Below are 25,789 nucleotides of genomic sequence, written 5' to 3' on the forward strand. Positions count from 1 at the left end.
CAGGAGCTACTAACGGATAATGCAGGCAGTTTTATGGGACATGCTCTTTTTAATTCAGGAACCAAATCTGATTTTTAATTTCAATGGGAATGGCTTGGATTGTAGCAACTGGAAAAAGGAGATGTGGTATTAGATAATAGAACAGTCACCAGGAATGTTACTATGTCAAAGCACACCCACCAACACTGCTATGGTAAATATGCAAGGAAGCCCAAAGAACATCCACATGTTTGGATTGTGCCCTGGGACTGGATCTTCCCAAAACCTCCATGGTTTCACGTTAGTGGAAAAATGGAAGGAGGAAAAGGCAAGGAGTAATTTTCAAAAAGATGCTGGTGCCATGCCTGATTCCCACCCACCCCCAAAATAAGAGCTGTGGAGAGGGCACTGAAAGGTCCTTCCAGAATTACCGTACCCTAAGAAAGTGAATGAACAAAGTGAATGAAGAATGCAGGGGAGAAGGGACCTCTAATTAATATGTGCTAGAAAGTTCTGGCATCAATTTGTTCTCAGGGGGAACATGATAGACATATAGGCAGATGAAAAGCCCAGGCAGCAATTATATAAACACTTACAAAGAAGTAAATCCTATTGAACTCGGTGGGACTTACTTCTTAGTAGACATGTCTGGGATCGTACTGTCAGTTTTTACTCTGATGCACTCTTTAATTGATAAGGAGCTTTGGGGAGCCTCTCTGCAATACCCAACGCAACCTTAATTCCCCCAGCCTTTTCTCAAGAACAGAGAAAACAGTGTAAACAAACTGTGTGTTTCATTCTGTAAACAAGAAATTCTCATTAATTGGAAGCAGCACAGTTCTAATTCTCCCTAAGTAAGCACCCCGGACAAAAAAACAACAAAACACACTGTGAATATAAGCCTTCTACAGGACAAGATGCAGTGTTCACTTGGCTGGCTTCCATCTCCTTTGTTCTGTCATCCTGCAGGGATGGCCCCATCATGAGACATATTGAGACAGTCACCTCAAGCAGCAGATGCTAGGGGGCAGAGATGGGATGGAGCTGTGTGTGCTCTACACTCCCTAAGATAGCCTTCAGATGTAGTGGAGGATGCTGTCCCACTGCCCATGTCAAAGTAAGATTAAACTCCCAGTCTTGCTGGCTTCTGTGCAAGGAATGAGGGGAGGCGTAATCTTGTCTGCCTCAGGCAGCAAAATGTCTTAGGCTGGCCCTGCTGCCTTGTCTAGTTCTGGCTGCTCAAAACTAGGGTTTTAAGTAGATAGTCTTCTCCTATTGTTTAACCCTATGTTCCAGTATAGAGACCTCTAAAGTTCCACATAAGCAGGCATGTCCCAAGTCAATTTCGGGGGCCTAATCTGGCCCGCCGGTTGGTTTAATCCGGCCCCTGTGGCAGTTAACTTCAACCTGAACAACTTCAATCCTAAAAAAAGGTCAACAACTTTGGTCAGCCCCTTGGTTGGAAAGTTTCGACACCACTAAAAGGTAGGGCTTTCCCAGTCTTTACAAACTCCAGTCATTCTAGTTTGAAAAAAAGAGACAGACATTGGCATTGTTGACAAGGGGCATTATTTCATAGCAACAAAATATTACAGTCCAAACAGAAAATTAAATATACCTGCAAAAGAGGTATATTTTCAAAGAGAATGGCTAGAATCGCAGCAGATATGAGATGCAGCATTAGAGAGCACAACCAAACAAAATGGGATGACTCCAACTCAGTAACAGACTCAACGGACACAACTCATTTAAGTCAATTAATTTCAGTGGGTCTACTCAGAGTATGACTTAGATGGATACAATTTGGTGTGTTGAGAAATTCCCTTAGAAACAAAGGAGCATTCAGAAATGCTGTCCAGAGTGTGTGGGATTAAAATAAAATACTAATACTAATAATCAGAATGACATTTTTAATACATCTCTTAAAAATAAATTATACCCTACCTTTTTGAAAGAGCTCAAGAATACACACAACATAATAATGTATCAATGACAAATGATAATAACAAACAATAAAAAATAAGAACCCAAAGTTCAAAAATCAGCAAACAGCAGCCACCTGAAGTACACCCACCCACCAAATGTAAGTGCTACCAAAAGGTACCATTTCTTTCTGTGGTTAACTATTATCTGGTCCCAAGACAGTTTCATAATGTGATTCAATGGTAAAAAAAAGTTCATTTTCGATTTTTAGCTATTTCAGAAGTGTTAATTCCCCATAAAATAGCACATTGCACTTTGCAATGATGCTTTATGTTTCACAGCCTTGCACTGCAAGCCCTGGAGGTGGTGTCCTCAGCCAAGTCTGCCCATGTCTTAAAAAGGAACCAAAAAGCATACAGCACTACCTGCAGGCATCATGATATATTAGCAATCTAATTCATTCCCTGCACACTCTCAAGGGCAACTGTAACTTGAAAGTATGCTAGCTGAGAATGTCACGAACTTATTGAAGTATGCATTGGCAAAAAGTTAGTGGAAAGCTTCTACTGCATTCACAGTTCCCTAAAAGGAGGTCAGGCAAGTCCATTAAAAAAACAACTGCACTCCATTTCAAGCCAGGATGTTTTTGCTACTGGTGTCACTAACAGGGAGAAAATAGTGACCCTCTGAACATCAGCAATCCCTTTATAATCTCGTCTGCTCCAATTATAGCTGGAAATGTTTTCCCATCTCTTTAAATTCTGCACTTAGGATCACTGTACAATTCTGCTCATTGCTACATTTTCAGAGCCAGTAAAGAATAAAAGTTCCAGATATTGTAAGATGTACATTACAGTACTGATGGGGCAGAAAGGGAGAAGAATATGATCTTAAGAAGTGAGGGTGATTTAAAAATTGTGGGGGTGTTTGACAATTAATTTTAAATCATGATTCCTTCCCCCATTTGTGTCCCTCCAATCCCCAAATATCCACAGTAGAAGCTTGATTACTCACACCATGACTACCTAAATACATGTTAGTGTAGTTCTATGTCAATGCAGAAAAACAGTCCGAATTGTCTAAACAACTGACTATCCTGATATTATGGACATTCTCTGCGTTGCTTATATAAATGGAGTTTCGGCTCTAACGACTAAGCTTTATGAACACAATGAAGTCCCCCAGTAATTCAAAAAGCTATATGAACAGTAAGTGGAATCTTACCTTGTGGTGTCCAAAGTCATTTAATACAGTGCCAAGCTTCTTGGTGTTGGTATGAAGCTTATGAGCTGCGATCATTGGATTTGGATCCCTCCAGTCAATGGACAGGCGATGGTACCAGAGGCGCTGTCCTTTCTGAATATGTGCCAGTTTGATACTGGGGTCAAAGCGATGCACCTCACATCCACTATTGGCCATGCTGATCTCAAACTGGTTGTTGTCACTGCCCAGTCTTCCCAAAGCAAACAGAAGAGGTATTGTTACTTGAAATAAAAACAAAATCTGAAGGATCACTGCTATTAACATTTTAGCTCACCTATCCCTGAAGGACGTAAGGTAGAAAACATTAATTCTTGGTAGGTGTGCGGAAGCACTAGAGAGAGCTTACAATACCACAATTTTCAGAAAATACGTAAATAAAAACAGTAATAATAATAATAATAATAGACTAATGAAAAGCAGTCACTGCATGATTTGTCAGCCTAATTCTAATCAGCTCAGAAGTTTTCCTGAAAAGTGAAAAGCCAACAGTGAAGTAGAAGATACAAGGATTTGTTTAGAGAGGGCATTCCACAATCTAGGTGATACACTCAAAAAGACCCTGTTGTGTTTCTGCATGTTATACTTCAGACAGTGGGGGGAAGGGGCAGTCAGCAGGGTATCAGTAGTTGACTGAAGCACCTAGGCAAGTTCATATGCAAGTTTGGAGACCTTAAGAAACCCTGGTTACAAATTATTTCAGGCCTTAATGGATATGACCAATGGATATGGTATGTTTAATTGGGCTTTAATTAGCAGACAGCATAGTTGAAACAAAACTAGAATGTGCTCAGAACACATGTGTGCTCAGAACACATCTGCCCAGAAGTCTGTATGATGCATTCTGGAGCAGCTGAAGCTTCCAACCTCTTCAAAGCAACTTTCCCATGCAGATGCTCTAATCCGGATGTAACCAAGGTATGAAAGACTATGGTTAGGTCCAATGTCTCTAATTCGGATGTTCATGTGCATTGCATGATGTAACTTCATTCAATGGCTGTCAGCTAAACTTGTCAACTTACTTAGTTGAAAGCCATTTTGTATGTAGTGAAACAAATCTGTAACATGTCAGGTGTTAATGGCATGTTGGCACATGCTTGTCAGCAGTTAATGCTCCTGCTATCAAGGGGTGAAGGTGCATGTAGGAGTTTGTCCAAACACTGCAAGATGAATTAAACTCAGGGCATTCTCAGGGCTAAATGTCACATTATATTAATCACACTTTTTTTAAGAGCATGCTTAGTGCTGCTACCTTTATTTTGAAGGGAAAGTAGCTGTGCGGCCCCCATCTGGTTTCACACTCCCAGTTCAGACTGAGGTCTAAAAACCAGTTGCTCATTAACTCCACACTCACCCCACCCCACAGGGCCTCAGAACAGTTTGTAGTAAAGAAGCACCTTTGGAACCAGTAGTAACTGGGGCAATTTCAGGTGGGAAAATAGGGAACAGGAGATGGCACCAAAGACCCATGGCTACATTTCCTTTAGCATAAATCAATAGTGTTAAGCACATTATAAACCACATGGTCCTCCACACATAAGCTGAACTGTGACTGACTACTGCATGTTGGCAAGTCTCTACATATCATGATAACATAAGAAATGTTGTATGGCTTAAGGTCATACACAATGCTCTTCTGTGGGCTACACACAGATTTTCATGCTGCTCAGATTTCTGGAAATGGAGGCAGATGGGAACCTAGAAGAAAAATTGAGCATCCTGTTTCCACCTAGTGTTCATTAGTTACACCTAGCTTCCTCTGAAATTAATGGAGTTTAAGTCAAGTCATAATGGAGATTACATGCAGCTAACAGCACAATCCTAACCATGTCTACTCAGAAGTAAGTCTTGTTGAATTCAATGGAGCTTACTTCCCAGAAAGTGGGGTTAGGATTGCAGCCTTAGTCTGGATCCAGCCTCATGAGTGTTCAGTAGCTAGAGGAAAATGTAAAATGAAAGCTGTCTTACATTCATTGCTGACTGTCAATTTTAAAATGCTTAACTATTGTGTGCATAGTTAAACACTTCAGAATACTGAAACCTGGTAAAACCTTTTGTGAGTGTGGGTTTTTTTAAAAAAAAAACAACACTTTCAGATGGAGCATTAATCTCTTTAATAAATTCACAGAGTGCTTTTTATACTAAGCCAATTTAAAAATGATCATTCAAATTCATTGATGCATTTTGCGATATCCCAGCCAGCCGGTAACATTGCCCTCTGTACATCACAGAGTGTCACGTGCCTCCCAATGGATGGAGTAGCTAGAAAATAATCTAAAATGGGCAGCCTCCAGAGGATTTGAGCTCTGCTCCATCATGTTCATATGAAATGCTTCTGCTTTTCATCTCAGACCTCACAAATGCACAGACAATAACTTCATTCCTCTCAATGTTTCATGCAATACGTATTTTTCATAGGGCTGTCCTTTATATACTCAAAAACATTTGTTCTCTCTCTAGTCATCCTCTGGGAAGAAACCAGCTGGTCTTCATTTCCTCTTTCATAAATAGAAATTCATTAGATAAGAAGTGTATTTCAAGGAGATTTTGTCTCATTCTGAACAAGATTGCTTCTCTGTGCAATCATACACCAAAGAGCAGAATTAAGTGCCAATGTTACTGAAAGATTGTAATTGGATTGGAGTCACAAGGAATTAGAATTGATTGCTATGTAATTCCTCAAGAATTGCAAACACACGCATGCACACTTAATTTATTTGAACGTTACTAGAGTTCGTTTCTTATTTTCATTCTGTGCTTTAGGGGAAAATCTTCAGTGCTTATATATTCCAGCAGAAGGGACTGGTTTAGTTTCCATTTTTTAAATATTTTATTTATGCAGCAAAACATTTTTTCAAAGGTCTCATTGTGCGCTTGCTTTTCTTAGGTTAGCAAAAGGAAGATAGATACAGAGGCAATAATGTTCTTTGAAGTAACGTGACCAAATTCAACATGAAATTTAAAACTGACTCGATTGAATTATTTCTACATAATCTATGTGAAATCATAAGGAGGGAAGAATAGACCTGTTGGCTCAGAGTAAAGGCCTATCTAGCCCAGCATCCTATTCTCACAGTGCCCAACCAAATGCCTATGGAAAGCCCCTAAGCAGGACATGAGTGCAACAGCCCTCTCCCCATTTGTGGTTCCCTATCAACCACTTCATCAAAAGCTTTTTGAAAGTACACAGTGTCAATTGAATTGCCTCTATCCATAGGCATCTTGTTGCAAAATGGACATGAACCACTCTGTGCTTAAGTGGTGCAAATACCTCTGAATAAACATTTGCATGACTTTTATTTTTTGAAAATGTCAGCTACTTCAGCCCACATTCTTCCAATTAATCTTGCAATGGTGTTTTTTTTAAAGATGAAAACCACATATATCCTGGAACAAGATAAGCATAAGATAGTCTAGCAGATTGTGTGAAGAGGATGCCATTCATGATTGCTTCATTTGAATTTCCCCCATCATGCATCTACCTGTGCTTGAAGATCAGCACCTGAGGCCATCCTCTGTATGCCACCTCCAAGAGAGGTTCAGAGGGTAGCAACAAGGGAGCAGGGGCTTTTTGGTTGTGGCTCCCCACTTATGGAATGCTCTCCCCAGTGACACCTGCCTGGCACTGACACTGCTATCTTTTCAGCAACAAGTTAATTTTTTCATGTACCCCCAGGTATTTGGTGCTATGTGATGGGCTGTTTTTAAAACTGCTTTTGCACCAGTGTTGTTTTTGTTATTTTGTAATGGAGCTGGGGTGGTTTTAGCACTAAATGAATTGTTGCTTCTGTTGCTTTGTTTTAAATTTTGGATACCTTATATTTCTCTAAGTCAACTTGGATCTCTCTGAAAAGGGCCCCTTAAGAATGTTAAATAATCATGAATAACATAAATGGTTCCCCCCACTCAAAAGGGAGACTTACCCCAGTGAATATAGACGGCACTGCTTTCTTTTGATTTGATGAACTAAACTGAATCGGTCATCCAAGCATATTGACCATGGCCTCCTTGAGCTGTTGGGGTTTCCTGGCAGGTTGTTCATGCTCATATGATCACATGAAATCTGTTAAAATAACAAATGTCGATTTCATTCTGTGTTACAATCTTTCTACACATCTCACATTTTGTTTGAGCAGGGAGAAGGGAGGATGAGGGAATGTCTTACAGGAAATTGTTCAACAGTTATGTGAATGACAAAGTGGGGTGAGGGAAAGGCAGCCAGGCTTAATTTATTGTTTGCTTATCTCTTGTTTGTTTGCTTTGCTAAAATAAGGATGTGCCAGATCGAAAGAAGTCAGACAGTGAGAAGAGCAAAGCAAACATTAAAAGGCAAATAACTGAATTCCAGTGAATATTATGTGCCAGACGCATTTCACAAAAAACAGCTCCCTGGACTACAAAAGACCATTTATTTTATCCTTCAAGCCTTGGATTGGATTCCACATTTGACATTATTTAAATAATAGTAACGACCTAACTCCCACTCTTAACTTTAGGTTACTTGCCCTACAGGTCTAAGATCTGTATCTATTGGGATCTAGCCTCCCCACTAGAACATCAAGGGGCCTCTTTGGCACAGGGAGCCTCTCACCAGCTGAGGCTACTCCAATGGGTACAACCCCTTTTGAACGGACACAGCCTGGCCACCGGGACCATGTTGTAGCAGCTTCCAAGTTAGATCACTGTATGTGGGGGCTGCCTTCAAAAACTGTGTGGAAACCACAGTGAGTCCCAATTAACAGAGACTGAGTGCTGAGATCGTATCACACCAGTGCTTTAAATAGCTACACCATCTCCCAGTCCATTTCCAGGAACAAATATTGGCGTGGAATTCAATGTTGTGCCATTAAGTTCAGCTTGCCAGATGTAACAATCCCCGCCCCACTGCACACGTCGTTCTGTGGGTTCTTGCGTACCCACACTGATACAATTTCAGGGGTTCACACACTCTGCAACATGCTGAAGTCACTTGTGCATGCCACACAACGTGCAGACGTAACTTGCGCATGCACAGTCACCAAGGAATATTGTGTTGGGATACTGCCAGGGAGACAAAGGCCATCATGCCTCCACGTCTATTCCAGACGATCCATTGATCTCCCGTAGATACAGTATCAGTCAATTAGCGACACAAGCCTCAGAAATAGCTTGCCACATTCCAGGGCTCGTGCACGCTCTTTCAGCAGAGTTCGCACAACGAAAGATGCACTCAGGAGAGCATTATTTACAACTTTATTCAGCGCTGGTCAGAACAAAGAAAAAAACATGACTGCCTGCCTGCGTGTCGAGGCACAGAGAGAAAACGAAAGCTATATACAAAAAAGAAACTTCCTGTGAGCCGGAAGTAATGCAGGCTGTGACACAACAACCTGCTCCCTTTTTTAAGGTGGAACGGAAATATCCTAACATATTGAGGGGGCCTGGATTTCTCATTGAATATTTTGGTGGGGCCTTCAGCCCCCCCCCCCCCCGATGGCACCCATGCCCTAGTGACTTTGAAAGTTCTACACAATTTGGGACTTGAAGGGCCAGCCTGAGAACATTGCCACCTGAGGTGGACCAGCAAATGCTGCCCAACTCCCCCGCCCCTTGCTTAAAATTCCTCATGGTGCAGCAGTACGGATGCTGCTCACTTTTGCTGTTTCTACTCTCCCCCCCCCCCTCCATGCTGCAGCCATTCTGTCTCCTGGTGGCTCGCTGTGAGAAAGGTCACTAGCCACCTTTCTCAAAGTAAAACATTGGGGTGATCAAAAAGGATATGTTATACAGTGTCAAAGGCGTAGCAGCAGCACAGGCTGCTCTCCAGTATATATATATGTGTGTGTGTGTGTGTGTGTGTGTGTGTGTGTGTGGTGGGCCTTCTCAGTAGTGACCCCTCAGCAAAGCGGATGCTCCTGGTGATGGGCATTGCTTAATGTTTGCTTGCTTTGCTATCTCTTTGGTGCCTGGTGAACTCCTTTTCCATTTCTTAGGCCTTTTAACAAATCTAGCCCGTGATATAAAAAAATATTTTCCTGTTCTTTTATAGGCTGCCCCCCCCCCCCGCTGTTAGTTTTGATATCGTCACATTTTCCATGGTTGCATTTGTTTTTGTGTGTAGTAAAGAAAGTCATTTTGAAAGAAAGGCTATACATATGGTAAAATAATACGATATTCTTAAATGGAGGCTGTCCTACAGGCATGGAAAGCAACAGTCAAGGCAATATAAAGTCTCTGATAAAATATATATATATATCTCTCTCCCACCCGCCTCCCAACCCTCCCGTGGGGCTTAAATCCCTGCTCATTTGAATACCCATATGTTTAAATCCATTCATTCTTTTTCAGTGGATGCGCTTAAATAAATCCCACTGGATAAAATGAGAATTAATTATATGTTCAGCTCTTTGCTGAACACATTCTATATAAAGTAAGAATGCACTGTAATAATCCTGTCTAGAACTCACAACAGGATTATTTGCTACAGAAGGAGTCAAACTAACAATTGCCCAGCTATGCACACATGAGAAGCAAAAGAAATCTTGCCTCAGAATTCTACAAGGTTCCACAAGGTTCTACATACTCTGTAGTCCAAAGATCCAAGCTCTGTAGCATAATACTCCAGATTCTGCAATCTGAAGAAATTCTACACACACACACACACACACACACACACACACTTGATTTCCTGCCATAACGGTTTTCACTTATTTTATTTATTTCAATGTATTTATATCCCGTTTTCATTTAATTTATATATTTCTGTTTGTAGTGCCTAGGTTGTTCCTGAAGAGAAACAGGAAGCTCATTCAGGGGACAGAATTATAACACCCCAATAAATAAAAGTCCTGCTCAGCCGCTCCTGGTTAGCTTTGAGATTTCACAAGCCAGGATGCTAGAGGCCGTTTCTGCAAAGAAATGGAAGAAGTTTGAAAGAGTGATGGTTCCACTTTCACCACTTCTTAATATATCACAAAAACCTGCAAAACCTATTCAGCAAACAGGATTTGTGGGATCTTGCATTCTATTAAAATCAGCAAAGCCTGTTAGACCAGTGCCTGGAAGCAACACTGAGGTAAAAAGGCCTCTCTCAAACCACTCTCTTAAGGCCTAGAAATTTTCTAATGGGAGGGGATACATTTCCATGTTTACAGAGTAATATCTAAGACACATAGAACTATGAAGGTTCTTGAAGAATTTGATTCCACTGCTAATTGATACAATCCTGGACAACTGTGCAGTTTGAAACTGAGTTGTCTTTTGGATTTCGTACCCCTCTGACTTTTGTGTTATTATTCTTGGCTGCGTACACACCATACCAGGGAACCAGGCAGAGGGCCTTCTCGGTAGTGGTGCCCTCCCTGTGGAATTCCCTCCCACCAGATGTCAAAGAGAACAACAACTATCAGACTTTTAGAAGACATCTGAAGGCAGCCCTGTTTAGGGAAGCTTTTAATGTTTGATGTATTACAGTATTTTAATATTTTTTTGGAAGCCGCCCAGAATGGCTGGGGAAACCCAGCCAGATGGGCAGGGTATAAATAATAAATTTTATTATTATTATTATTATTATTATTATTATTATTATTATTATTATTATTATTAACATTTAAACCACATTACTTCCCACACAACTGTGCCCTCCTCTAGCACAGAGAAGGTTGCCAGGGCTTTTTATCTGATATTGATGCAGGTTGAGGGGCGGATATGTACTTGTATATGTACTTGTCTTTAACTGCTGTAATGTAAAGGTAAAGGTAAAGGTACCCGTCCCCGTACGGGCCAGTCTTGACAGACTCTAGGGTTGTACACACATCTCACTCTAGAGGCCGGGAGCCAGCGCTGTCCGCAGACACTTCCGGGTCACGTGGCCAGCGTGACGAAGCTGCTCTGGCGAGCCAGTACCAGCGCAGCACACGGAAACGCCGTTTACCTTCCCACTATAAAGCGGTACCTATTTATCTACTTGCACTTAAGGGTGCTTTCGAACTGCTAGGTGGGCAGGAGCTGGGACCGAATGACGGGAGCTCACCCCGCCGCGGGGATTCGAACCGCTGATCATGCGATCGGCAAGTCCTAGGCGCTGAGGTTTTACCCACAGCGCCACCCGCGTACAGTATCTTTTATCTTTGCACTCAATTTTCTTGGCCTGCTACCATAACAAACTTCTTGGTTGCCCAAAGCATCGGGAACTGTATGTACGGTAGTTTGTGAAGGGTGCTGGTAACTGGAACTCTATGAGGGATAAACTAATGTAAAAAATGTATCCTAAAAAAGCATATTTTAGGATAAAAAATGTTTACCAATGAGATTAAAACATATTAAAATTTTAAATATATATTTAAATGCAAATTTTCATATTATTTTCTCTTACAGATTAGCACAGAAATGGGATGGCATGATCACAGGCAGGAAAGAGACTGATCCATTCATCCTGACACAGAACACGCACCGTCTTGCTTATACGAAAATCCCTTCAGACTTTCCAAGACTGGGAAAAAAATCTATAAAAATCCTACCCATGCAAATGGAAGTTGAATTAAAGAAGCAAAAATGAAAATCAGGAGTCTGTCTTGACTAAAGCAGATGCTAACTAATCCTTCCTAATGAGCAAACTGAACAAACATGATTAACGAATATTAAACTTTATGAATGTGTTATATTGGGAGAATTAACACTGGAAGGGCTGGATGGTACTGTGGTTATTCTCACTCCTCTATTCTTCATTCCCACAAGATTTTTATGATTTTTATTGTAAGGATCTGACTTTCCTTCCTCTACCCTCCCATAAATGTAGTAAGCACTTGTTTTAAACATGGGAGTGGGAGACTGCTTAACTGTGCAACACATTAAACTGAAGTAAAATTAGTAAGAGTTCTGTTAACATTGCTAGCAGGGGTCACTGATGAAGGAACTGGTGGGTATTTTAGCAGGGCAATTTCAATCTTTATAAGAAACTATTGGGTGCTGGGGCGGAGGCAGGGGGTGCCACAGCCAGCACCATGAAAGCATGTGATTGCTAACTAGTTAGCCTTGCCTCAAACCCCATTGGGATGCTGATGCCAGCTAATCAGCAACCATATGCTTGCATGAGGCTGACAGAAGTGTCCCTTTCTCTAGCACTCCTGCTAATCTCTGGTAAGAACAAGAATTCCTCTACCTTCCTTGATCTCCCAGCAACGTTCACCAGCACAACAAGTGAACTGGTTCCTGGTCATAGCAAGCCGTTGAAATGGTAATAGTCCTTGTAGATGTCATGAGTCCCATGGAGGTGTTGGTCAGATTCTGAGGTGGAATGGGAGGAGCTCAGGGAATCAGAGCTATAGGCATTGGGACCCCAAAAACATGACTGAGCCCAGGAGGGAGCCAGAGTCTTCGCAGAGGGAGATCTGGATCCATTGGAGGGGCTTAATGGTTATGTAAGAGCCCCATACCCATATTATATCCTCACTAAAAGCAGTCATGAATAAAGGCATTAAAAGAGCCCACCAGAATGATAGTAAGAGAGAAAAGATAGCTTGCTGAAACCATGAAATAAAACTGCAGAATGCCTAACGTTCACCCCATGCTATCATTGTTAGGTGGGAATTCTGCAGCATCTGGCAAAAAGAGAATGCGGATTCCTCTTCCTTCTCCATTTTAATTTATGCCGGCCTGGAGGAGTTGAGGCATTCATTCCCCAAACTTAAAAGTCTTGATTGCTATGCCAGCAACTATAAATTCTCTACAAATTGATGCGCTTGTAGGTTTTGACCCAGCTAGTGAAGCCTAGCAGATTCTGCCACATTTTATTACATCCTTGAGTGCGGCAAAGGGCTGGCTTGCTGCACAGTGAAGCTACTTCACTCCGTCGCTCTAGTCAAAAGCTAGGTTGCATTTCCACAGCTTCAGACCTCACAGGTGTTGTTTCATTGCTCTCCTTTCAAATGCAGTTATTTGATTTTCAAATGCAGGATATGTTTCTGTTTTGTTTCATCTGGGTGCCACTTTTTATGTGTGTGGTTTTTTTCCCTGGCATGGAGAACAATACCAGTGCTGGAAGAAGTCTGCCCTTTTCAGGTTATGAGTGGAGGGAAATGGTCTCTTTCCGACTCAGGTTTATCCTCAGCCCCCAAGGTGGCAACGGCAGTTATATCACCATTGCATACTTTTCCTAACAGGAAGGTTTTCCTACATAGACAACAAATGCAGGAAACAAAGTATTATACAGGTATTTAATATCTCAACCACCCCCCAAAAAAACCAGGGTAAAGATAATATGGAACGGTTTGGTATCACACATCACTTCAGGTATTCAAGGCCTTGACTACTGAAAGGATCCTCAGGTAAGCCAGGTCTCTGCTGTAAGAATTCTCTAGCTTAGAACCTCAGCACAGGGCAAATAGTTCCATAAAGGCATAAGAGCAATGCCCAGTCAAACCACAGAAAAAGGGCACTGCAGAAAAGAGTCAGGGTGCAATGCAGCATAAACGACATGCATGTTGCAGTTTCAGAGATTTCTCACCATGAAGTGCACACCAGTTTGTAAGCATTCACTTAAAAAACAAAGCTGTCCTTTGACAGGTTGAGTGGCACATGCTTAGGACAAAGTCATTGTCTTCATGCTTGGGAGCATTTCATGGGGAAATGTTTTCTCAAGGGAATGTACATCCATCATGTAACATTCATTGCTCTTCCTAGAGACAAAGCAATAGTACTGGGGGGGGGGGAGGAGTTAGGAAAATGGCTTTCAGACTACCATTCAGATGCACATTAGATGTACACTTCCAATATGTGGTCCCACAAATCATTTGGGTGACAGAGACGAGGTATACTTAGAAGGGAATTCCCCCTGAACTCAGTGAGGCTTACTACTGTGTAAACTTGCACAGGATCATGATGTCAAACTGTAATAATGCAAGGTTCATGCACAATTCTATGTGCTTTTGACTCATGTGTTACAGCAGATACCGAAATATCTTCTCACACTGTGATTCTGCTCTGCTCACAGAAGTGATTTGCATGAGCACTTCTGTTAATGAAAATTGCAATCTGGGAAGCTGACCTGAAATATTCACCTTGCAGGAGTGGTAAATGCCCTTCACTATTCCTCTTCAGTGAAGGAGAGTTATAAAAGTCAGAACATATTCTCTCTTTTAACAGGAATCTGGAACAGTGTTAGAAACTGTGATATGAAAGCCAGGAGTTAAATGGCACCTTAAACCTAGGTTATGGGCACAACAATGGAAGGTCTAAGCGCACTTTTTAAAATAAAAAGAATACAAAGCTGGAAATGAATGAACCACAGTTAAAATATTATGTTCATTTTTCACATGGTCTAGTCTTCATCTGAAGACTGCAAAAAATAAAGCTATGCTTCCCCTAACCACCCCCCTAATATTCTTAAGAGGGTCTCTTCTCCAGTCTTCAGAGAGTAGCTAGAAGTGGGGAAGCAGAAAAAGGTCCTCCTTTGCTTCCACTCTGCAGTTTTAATCTGAAATCTTAGGCGCAGGACTGTGGTCAGACCTCCGAAACTTATTGTGCTAATGAAATTCCTTGTCGCAAAACACGCCTGGCACAATGGGCGTTTTGAACGCTGATCTGGAACTAATATTGACAACTGATGCTAGCTTTAGGGAGGATTCCAGTTCACTCTGCATTTGTGGGTGAACCTTTCGCCCTCCACCCCAGGTCCTGTGCACATATCAGAATGTAGTTCTGCGGATTAAGTCGCATAGTCAACAAACCAACCCACACATGGGTCCTGCACTTACAAGACAGTCGAGGGCTGCCTCTTTCTTCCTTTAAATGTTTTAAGCTGTTTAGAGCAACTGCATGCAGTAAAAATTCTCTGTTGAAACATTGTTCAAAGACATCATATTGTTCAGTGGGGAATTGTATGGCAAAAAGGATGGCTGCCCCATGTACCTGTGGGAGTTGCCATCTTTTTCTTCATTCAATTCCCCGAGAAGAGACTGCACATTTTGATGTATGGTCAATTCCTGGGAGCAACTTAAAAATATATATTTTTTGCCTCATGGAGCTGCTCTAAAGAGCTTAAAATGTTAAGGAAGAAAGAGGCAGTCCATAGACTACTTCAAAAGTATTTTTGTTTGTTTGTTAAAATGGGTGTATTTATCCGCCCATAAACAAGATGAAACAGAATTATTTTTGTTTAAAAAGAAAAGAAAATGAAACCAGTACAATTTTTTGAACTTTACCTTTGGGCTACAGTCTTTGGGAGCAAAAACCCCCAACACCCTTGTGGTTTAGATCCTTTGCTTAAGTTATTGTGGAAGAGCTATACCAAATGAACAGAATTTCATAAAGACGAAGATTAACCAGAGTCATATAACAAGAGGTTAGGAGGGGTCTACAGCTGCCATCTGTGAGAAAGTCTTCATTTGTTCTGAAATTTGCATGAAATGGAATGCAATCCAGGAGATTGTACTAAACTTCTGAGATCCAAGAATACATTTTTCCCCACCAAGGGGATTTGATGTCATATAGCACAATACTGGTTACCTGGATAGAGAAGTGGTACATCCAACTTTTAATTCGAAGGGACCCTATTCAGGCATACAATGAAGTCCACCCAAATACTCAATAAATTTCCCCTTGTGCAAAAGGACTTCCTTCTTCTACCCCCTGAAACCCTCCTGTACCTCCCAAATCTGCTCCAAAGGGTCAAGCTTTCAGGACAGATTTTGGGGGCATGCAGGGGTATTCAGGGGAGAGTTGAAGTCTACCTGAACAATGTTGGATATCACCTACTGCTCTCTTCTTGAAAACCAATAGTTTGGACACTGGGGAGTGGATACATGTTGGCCTCGGACTGGGGAAGAATCACCCATGAAACTCATTGGGTGAACTTAGTCCAGTCACTAGCCTAATCTATTTCACAGAGTTATTGTGAAGCTACATATTCTAGAGCTCGATAGATGGAATGGTGGAATAGAAGTATATTTAATAAAATCAATAAATACTTGGAAGTGCTTCAATGTTTTAGAGACGGTGTGCCATAAAATGCACAAACAATAAAGTCCCCGTCAAAGCTTCCTAGTTTTCAGGGTAATGATGGATTTTGTATTTTGTCGCGAGTATGGCGACGGACTCGTGACGGAGCCTCAAGAACATCTTATAGGACGCTTATGAAAGCCTATGAGATGGCTATGAAAGCTGCTAAGAAATCTTACTTTGCAGCTTCCATTGCATCCGCTAGCTCTCACCCGGCACAACTTTTTAAAATAATTAGGTCAATAACGTCCTTAGGAGGACAACCAAATTTAAGCACAAATTCGACCCACAGCTGTGAGGCATTCGCGAGTTTTTTTGCAGAGAAAGTCCTGTTGCTCCGCCGTGCCCTCCCTGCCAATTTAGATACAGTGACTGAACTGGAGGCCCCTCGACTGACTTCAGGTCCAGTGTTGGACCATTTCGATCGGATACTCCCTACTGATGTGGATAGATTCCTCCAAGTTGGTAGGCCCACCACCTGCCTCCTTGATCCGTGCCCGTCTTGGCTGATTAGGGAGTGTCCAGATGTTGTGCGGACCCCCCTGGTTGAAATTATCAATTTGTCCCTTGACACGGGGACATTCCCAGGGGAATTGAAGGAAGCAGTGGTGTGTCCACTCTTAAAAAAAACTTCATTAGATCCCTTAGACCTATCCAATTACCGCCCAGTTTCAAATCTTCCATACCTGGGTAAGGTAATTGAGAGAGCGGTTGCTGAACAGCTTGGTAGGTTTCTGGAGGAAACATCGGCATTAGATCCATTTCAGTCCGGTTTCCGTCCTGGTTTTGGGACGGAGACGGCTCTGGTTGCCCTAACAGATGATCTCCGTAGACAACTGGATCGAGGCGGGTCAGGACTGCTGATCCTTTTAGATTTGTCAGCAGCCTTTGACATGGTCGATCATGATCTTCTGGACCACCGCCTTGCAGACGTAGGGATACAGGGCATAGCCCGTAACTGGTTGTGCTCTTTTATCTCTGGTCGGGGACAGAGGGTGGCATTAGGGAGGGAAATGTCGTCGCGCCACTCCTTGGTGTGTGGAGTGCTGCATGGCGCAATTCTCTCCCCGATGCTTTTTAACATCTTTATGCGCCCCCTTGCCCAGATTATCCGGAGCTATGGGCTGGGCTGTCACCAATATGCTGATGACACCCAGCTCTATCTGCTGATGGATGGCCACACTGACTCGGCCCCGAACACACTGACCAGATGCTTGGAAGCTGTGGCTGGATGGTTTCGTGGGAGCCGATTGAAACTAAATCCTTCGAAGACAGAGGTCCTATGGCTAGGTCGGGATGGCATGGGGATGAGGGACCAACTCCCTTCTCTTGCGGGGGCCCAATTAGTGCCACTGCCTTCCGTTAAGAGTTTGGGTGTAATCCTTGATGCCTCCCTTTCCATGGAGGCGCAAGTTACAGCAACAGCCAAGGCGACATTTTTCCACCTTCGCCGCATCAAGCAGTTGGTCCCTTACCTTTCCCACCCCGACCTGGCCACAGTGATCCATGCGACGGTCATCTCCAGGCTTGACTACTGTAATTCGCTCTATGCGGGGCTGCCCTTGAAGCTGTCCCAGAAACTCCAGCGGGTACAGAATGCTGCAGCGAGGCTCCTCACGGGGTCTCTGCCATGGGAGCATATTCACCCAGTGCTTTTCAAGCTGCACTGGCTCCCGGTGGAGTACAGGGTCAGATTTAAGGTGCTGCTTTTGACCTTTAAAGCCCTTCACGGCCTAGGACCCTCGTACCTACTGGACCGCCTCTCCTGGTATGCCCCACGGAGAGCCTCAAGGTCCATAAATAATAACACCCTAGTGGTCCCAGACCCTAAAGAAGTTAGATTGGCTTCAACCAGAGCCAGGGCCTTTTCAACTCTGGCTCCGGCCTGGTGGAACGCTCTGCCTCATGAGACCAGGGCCCTGCAGGATCTGATTTCTTTCCGCAGGACCTGTAAGACAGAGTTGTTCCGCCTGGCCTTTGGCTTGGAGCCAATTTGATTCCCTCCCTTTCTCTCTCTCTTTTCCCCCCCCTCTTTCTTTCTTTTCCTTCTCCTCCTGCGATGAGGCTACATTTTAATATTTTAATGTTCCATTATTTTAATGTTGTATTTTATTTTTGTTTTTAAGTTGTAATCATTCATCTTGTTTTTATTATTGCTTGTAAGCCGCTCTGAGCCTGGCCTTGGCTGGGGAGGGCGGGGTATAAATAAAAAAATATTATTATTATTATTATTATTATTATTATTATTATTATTTGTGAATCAGAACACCACTTTAGAGCTTTTGTTTTGACTACTATTTTTATCTGAAGCAGTGCCTGTTAAATGGTAAAATCACAAAATGAATGGTCATACCTTACCCATTATGCTACTTGCCGTATGATTATGCCACAGATTTTTTTTTCTGAGAACAAATCTATATAAACTGTGATTTCCTAAATGACTGTCAAGATGAAAACCAACCTGTGCAGTGCTGATGTATTTTAAGAGCCTGTGGGCTTCGTTATTCAGGGACGCTGTAGGACTTGCCCAGGGTTGCAAATTTATGTGCCAGCGGATTGTCTGGAATACCAAGGAGGGACAAAAAGAATATTAGCATAGTCAAGAACAAACATATTTTCAAGAAAAGACATTTCTAGATCTAGAGCAAATGCATTGAAAGTCTAAGTATACTATGTCAATATATATTTTATATTTAACAATACTTCCACCCAGTGTTTTTTTTTTAGGCGGTATGCCCCGGTATGCCGTACCGCTGTCTCTTTTTCCCTTGCCTGCCACCGCTTCCTGTGACAGCAGGCACCAGTTTTTGCAGAATAGACATTAAGTTAACTGTCCTATAATTTCCCCCATCCACACTGGATCCCATTTTATGGATTTCTTTTTTTGTGGCTGGCTTTATGAGATAAGAATAAAAATTTATAAAAACACAAGCTTGTTCTGTATCTGTTCCTGCCAGCCATGTGGAATAATGGATGCAGCCTATCTAGACTTTGAGGAAGTCAGAAAGAAAGACCAGGATCATATGAAAAGCTGCAAAGCGCTTATTGTCAAACAGGGCTCCCCAAATCAGGCCTCTGATTTTGTGAATCTAACCTTATAAATACAAGAAGCTATTCTGCACCTGTAGAGAAAAGTTATTCCATCCGCCCGCCGCCCCGACCATTATGTGGTGTCCTGAAAGAGGCAATGTTGTTGCCCACAGCATGGCATGCTCTTGATTTCATCTCTGGGGAAAGCTAGTGTCAGCACTGTTTGTACTTTTTGGAATCTGTGAAACCTGTCAGCTCAAAACCTTGGAGATCCTGTCAGCCTAGCATATAACTTTTCACACATAAAATAGGACAGGAAAGAACTTGAGGAAATGTGCTTGCATTAACAAAGGCAATTACATTCCTTCCCACCCTCCAGAAATCCACTCCCTTGGTGGAATCTCTGTCATCATGTCAAAAATGCATATGGCCACCCTTTTCCTCTCAGAAATAAAAAATAATGCTCTTTTAAAGCAGGGGTGGCGCATCAGTGGCCAGGCCATATTGTTTGAGTACAACTCCCACCCCCCCAGACCTTTAACCATGTAGGCTGGGGCCTGATGGGCATTAGAGTTCAATAGCAACTGAAGTGGAACAACATAGTTCCAATTTCTTTATTGAGGTACTTTCATCTGGCTTCAGAAGGAAGAGAAATCAGACTCCATTGACTTGGCTGAGGGACAAGCTGAAACCTGCATAACTACTAGCACAGCCTCTTTTGAACATCTGCTACTTCCTCCCACCTTCCACAGGAAGACTATGGTTAAATGCAGACTCCATGGCTGCAACATCAGTCAATTTTCTTTCTTTCCTTCCCCCATCCTTGTTTTGTTTACCATTTGCCTGGAGAAATAGGATTTTGGTTTGCCTTTGTATTGCCCTACTGGGGATGCTGGAATTAAAAGGGATTCTTCCATGCTGTTGATATGCTGCTGATACGCTGTGAACGGTGGTTTCATTTGATATTCAGAGACTGGGGAAGTGGGGGAATGTATGATGTCTGAAGTAGGAAGTTATGCTTCCTCTCTCCTGTTCTCTATGATACACCTAATGCCAACCACAGGAAAAGCAAACGAAGTGAGAGCCAGCTTTTGATGGCAAGTATCACTAAGTTGAATCCCACAGGGATTTTTGTTAGAAGAGGTGCTGAATAGGGCAATGTATCACCAGCCAAACATTGTGATGTAGTGACATATCAGGATGTTGAAAAGCGGGAGTGGTGGTGGTTTCACCCTGGCACCTCGTGGGGCCAGGGCTGATGCAGCTTGTTCCTCCCTCCATGCGCCGGGTGCTGGCAGTGGAGGGAGTCAGGCAAGCCCCACACACAGTATACCGCTGGGTGAAGGTGCCATCACGCTCTGGCATCGATACATCGCCCAGGCCTAGTTCTGATGAGTAGTTATTTCAGTCATTAATTTGTGCACTGGCATGTTCAGATTTGGATCCTAGGTATTAACACTGTGCTAGTGGGATCTTTTCTGACAAAGCCAGTGTCCTGCTCCTGATATTTATCATTAAGAAGAGTGAGCTCAAGCAGGAGGAGCAGAGTTGGCATTAGAGACCATGGATTAGAAAACCTGTGTTTTTCCCTTATTGCACAGAAAAGGAGATAATAAATATACCAGTATGTAAAAATAATGGGAAGGGAGGTACCCATCAGGAATTCTAGCAGGTTGGAAACTAAAACACAGTCCCTAAACAAGAGTGCAATTGGGGATTTGATAGGGCAGAGGTCTCCAAGCTTTTTACGCCATGGGTGCCAGCCCCTCTCATCACTTCTCCCCTCCCGTCCACTGGATCACCTCCTCTCCCCCTCCCCTGGCAGAAGCAGAAAGAGAGAAGGCACCTGCACACCTATTTTGCTTTTCCAAGGGAGCCGAGTAAAAGTTGGATCCAGTAGAATTGATCTGGGCCTTGGAAAGCACATAGAGCTTAAAGAGAAAATGGGAAATTGTGTTTAAAGATGAAATGGGAAGAGTGACACTATGGGCTTTTCAAGAGATGAAAAAGGTAACCCTCTCATGACCAAGGGGGCAGTGAGCGTGGGTGTTCGAAGGCTTTGTGAGTGCCCATGCCATTCCACCCATGAGTACAGTACCACATTGGTAACCATATTTCTATCATAAAAACCTCAGAGCCTGTTGTAGAAACGCCTTGTACAATTTGAGAACACTAACAGAAGCAAAAGTAAATTGGGTGCCAGGCTCTGAATTCATCTACAACGGACTTCATGGAGGTCATATCCTTAGGACTACCAGAAAAGGACCCTTTGCAAGGATGGATGGTAGACACATTGCAGGGAGCGGGGTGGAATGTAATGAGAGGGAAAGGGCAAAGTTCAAAGACAAAAGGAGGATGAGAGTCAGACCAGATCAACAGCCATGAATGGATAGCGTGAGTCATATTTTTGCAGCTTAAATAAACACTGTCTTGCTGGGAGCCAAAAACACTACACAAAGCTTTTTGTTCAATGAGAGTAGAATTCTCCCTCGTCCCCTTGTAGAGGAATGATGAAAAGAACATTTTATAAATTTTTTGCAGTTGACAGCCAGAAAGCAGACTTCGGTTTTTCCATCACTTAAACTGTTCTTTTGCACTCTCTTAACTTTCCATTACTGGTCAATGAATGAGCTTGCATGCCCTTCAAAACTGAAGCTGAAATACCAACTTACAGCATCTGTCACTGCTATCTCATTTCTAGGCAGCAGTGTTGAATTGCCTGGACCCATTGGGAGGGAGAAGCATGAAGCTTTCCAAAACCATTCAAAACTTTCCTACAGCCAGACAGCATTTGAAGGAACTTGAAGGCTAGAATTCTGACAGGTCAGAAGACAGAGATGAGAATGAGAATTGACAACACTTTCCCAGGCAGAAGCCAAGGACATATGCAGACCTGAGTCCAGTTAATTCAGAAATGTCTTTGTGGCAGGCAGTGCATGTACCACACAAACGAAAGTGAACTTTAGCATATCCAAACCTACATTTTAAAAGTATTTTTACATATAGCTTGTAGTGGGTAGGGAAAACATCTGCTGCGAAAAACTGAACTTGTGTCTTTATTTTTAAAAATAAAATACTTGCCACCTTTCTGAGAAGAATTTTTTATCGTGGCAGATCTAATGTAGTTAATGTAGTATCTAGGTTAGCCAACATGGCACCCTCAAACAGTTGTTGGTTCACAACTCCCATCAGCCCCAGTCAGCACAGGGCTTGGTTTAGGGAGGGGGTTGTTACTGGCAGGGGAAGATATACAAAACCAAGCAGTGCTAAAGCAGAAACAGACCCCAAGACTGCTAAGAACGCAAAAGCTTATTTTCCCTCAGTCGAAATCCAAAGGGCCCAAATCGTTCCTTTTATCTCATGCCCCCAAGCTTTAGGGCTATTCTACCATTTTTATGTAAAGAAATACTTGTAAAGTATTTTATGTAAAGAATCACCTGTTGTTCACCATCAACCAACAAATACAAGCTGGGCCTGTACAGAGAGGGATTTCACTATGCTTATCACAACAGAACAGCTTGGCTCATGGCAAATCAATCTGACATTTTCAAAAGGAATAAGAAATTTCAGGGAGCAGTGAATTGTCCAAGAGCAACTAATGCTGCAGCATTGCTAAAGCTAACCAGCTGTGGACCTGATCAGCCCTTTGAATGGAAGACCACTGGTAGCACCATGTAAAAGCAGAAGCAGGGGAATTAAAAAGTAGGATAAAAGTATGCTGTCTCTCAGCATGTTTGAATGTACATCAGTGCAATTGCAGTGTTATACTTTTATGTCCTCTGCTCTGCTAACCTGGCGCAAAAGGCTGCTTTAGCAGCACAGAAGTATGTGCCAGCACATTCATCCCAGTGATATTATGGGCCAAGTATATTATTGATAGAAAATTAAATCACAACAGCCTCAAGACAAAATAGCAGTCAATTTAAACTCTACATGATAAATGGGAACGTCAGGTAATCCAAATATAACTGCCAGGTGCTTGTAAACATTGGCAAAGCAAATTGGAGATGGTGGTACCAGCTATGGAAAATAATCTGATGGTACCATAGACATTTGAGACAAATGGGTCCTAGACAGGAAGCCAATCTCAGGAGGAGGAAGAAGTGTTACCAGACAACTTGTCAGGCCAGGAACACTGGGTTTTGGGGTGGAGGAGGGGGTGCATGTGTGTCTGAAAAAGAAAAAAGAAAAACTATTATCTAAGTTCAAAGTTGCTTCTAGATGACATGTTTAATGAGCATTCAGCCTTACTTGTTTGCGAAGAGGTTAGATGCTGAAGGCCATTTAAAGAGCAAGTATTATCCCACACTTTTCAGTGCATTTTCTGTTCATTTTCCTTGTCACAAAAAGTCCAAGCTTTATTTCACAAGGGCTCCACATCAGCTTTAATTGTACAGTCTGAATTTGCTGGGATATGACTGAATCCCACCAAAAATTAATGACAGTCTAAAACCTCCGCAAGTCAAGGTTTTTTGGACCTCTGATCTTGACAGTAACAAGAATATGGTAGGGCATAGATTTAAACACAATTAGATTTCCTGTCCAATGGCTGACACAAATTCCTTTCAAAGTTAATGAACGGATCCAATTAGGACAGAGATTTCTAAAGCACAAAATTCTTATCCACACATGTCATTTCTCATATCAGGACCAGCAGCATATAGATGAAGCACAACTTGGGAAGCTAAAACATCATTTAAAAGACACCACCACAAAAGCTTGTGATGTCTATAGTTTTACATTTCCTCTTTTTAATCTAGTACATATCTAAATGTTAACTGTTAACTGCAGTCTTAAAAAATTACTGCTAAATACATAACACACCTACAGTGCTTTTTGTGTGTGTGTGTGTGTGTGTGTGTGTTACAAATGATTCCCTGCATACAATGGCTGTAATACAGATGCAAAGCAGACCTTTTAAAACAGAAGACAAAGTCTGAGAATTACATGTACATCTATGGGAAGTCCTCTATATTTTGTAAGAAAGTGTAATTCACAAACAATTAGGCATAAAATCATATGGAATAAATGCAATGTGCTGCACTGCACAGTGTTTAAGTTCCACATTCTTTCTAGCATAGCATAATGTTTACTGGATTGCTACATGAGAATATAAAATAAACCCCACAACAGAGGATGTTTAATACTACAGTAGTCTTCATCTAAGAGAGTGCACAGCTTTGCACAATATCTGACAGCTAGTACAGATGTTACATTTTTAAGGAGCCTGTGTGTCACTTAACATCTGATGCACAGAGTGGTGTCACAGCAGAAGAGAGCTGGTATTTCAGCTATTATAAAAATTGCATTTCCTTATTTGTTTTTAATCCTTTCTCTACCTCACGAAGAACTTCAGTAACCACAAGATAGGAATGGGATGTTTTGAAAATCTCAGTGTCAAGTTTCTCTGCATGGATTTTTTCTAACACCCATCCTATTCCTCGATTTTGAAAAGAAGTTAATTCCCCCTACCTAACCACTAAAAATAATAATAAAAATCCTGCTAACAATATGAATAATTCTAGCATATCCAAGTTGCCTAAAGTAACCAACATGTAAACAGATGCATATAGCTGTATAAAAATACTTATGTATCTTATAAAATTGTGCAGCAGATATATAGTATAGCATAAGGCTTGACTCATTTATACATATTGGAACGTATTCAAAGTAGCACCATTTCCCTTATTCTCTGCTCTCACAATCCCTTGACTCAATAATTGTCCACATTCCCACTGATGCTGGTTGTCTCTGGTGCCTCACATAAGAGACATCATCTCATAAGATGTGGCCTAATGACATCATTGACAAAATCACATGGTGCATTCCAACAGGACTAAAAAAAGTAGAGTAAACAAATTGGGCCTAAGAATGTGAGATCAAAGAAGAATGAAGAGAAACGGAATTATGTGTTCAGAGGTGCCCACCATTAAAAAAATATAAGGTACTTTTCATCAAGTAAGGGGGGAAATCCACAAAATTAGACTAGAGGCTTTCTCTCTACCCTTATTATACATCAATGCATTTTAGTCATTAGATGTCCATCTTTATTACCGGTATTTCCATCTGTGTTTTAAGCAGTGCTATAACAGCTGTAGAATTTTTTTTTATCCAACATGCAAACTTTTCTTGCAAAAAGATGTTCTCTTCCATGAGACAGTTACCGTATTTTTTGCACCATAACACTCACTTTTTTCCTCCTAGAAAGTAAGGGGAAATGTCTGTGCGTGTTATGGAGGAAATGCCTACGGGTGGCATGCCTACGGGTTTTCCTCCTCTACAAACTACGTGCGTGTTATGGTCGGGTGCGTGTTATAGAGCGAAAAATACGGTATATGTTTTTGATAATCTGTTTAATATCTAGAATCATGCAAAGGTCAGGTTGGTTTTTTTTAGTGTTTTCTTTGGCCTAATTAGACAGTAATCTGTGTTGATGTTCCCCTGGAGACCACTTTCTCTTTCAGCATATGCGCCCTTTAAATAATCTGCAATTAAAATCGTCTCGTGTGTCCTTCTGAAATGGCAACACTGCAATAATAAAGCATTCAAAGGCCAAGTTTACAAGTAGCTATTATATTACTGGAATGACAGACTACAAGGATCTTTGGATATCAGCTGGTGG

At 41.9% G+C, this 25,789-nt stretch overlaps 1 protein-coding gene across 2 annotated transcripts in view; it reads right to left on the bottom strand.

The window, feature by feature from the left end:
* Positions 1-25,789, bottom strand: part of METTL24 (methyltransferase like 24) — a 77,894-nt gene that overhangs the window by 32,400 nt on the left and 19,705 nt on the right. For both annotated transcript variants that reach the window (XM_083731437.1, XM_083731436.1), the window contains exons 2-4: positions 18,599-18,697; positions 7,086-7,225; positions 3,127-3,355 (exon numbers count right to left, since the gene is read on the bottom strand). In XM_083731437.1, coding sequence (XP_083587563.1) covers positions 3,127-3,355; positions 7,086-7,210 — 354 coding nt within the window. In that variant the 5' untranslated portion in view covers positions 7,211-7,225; positions 18,599-18,697. The remainder of the gene's footprint in view (positions 1-3,126; positions 3,356-7,085; positions 7,226-18,598; positions 18,698-25,789) is intronic.

This window comes from Podarcis gaigeae (assembly GCF_964106915.1).
Source record: "Podarcis gaigeae genome assembly, chromosome: 3".
Classification (NCBI taxonomy): domain Eukaryota; kingdom Metazoa; phylum Chordata; class Lepidosauria; order Squamata; family Lacertidae; genus Podarcis; species Podarcis gaigeae.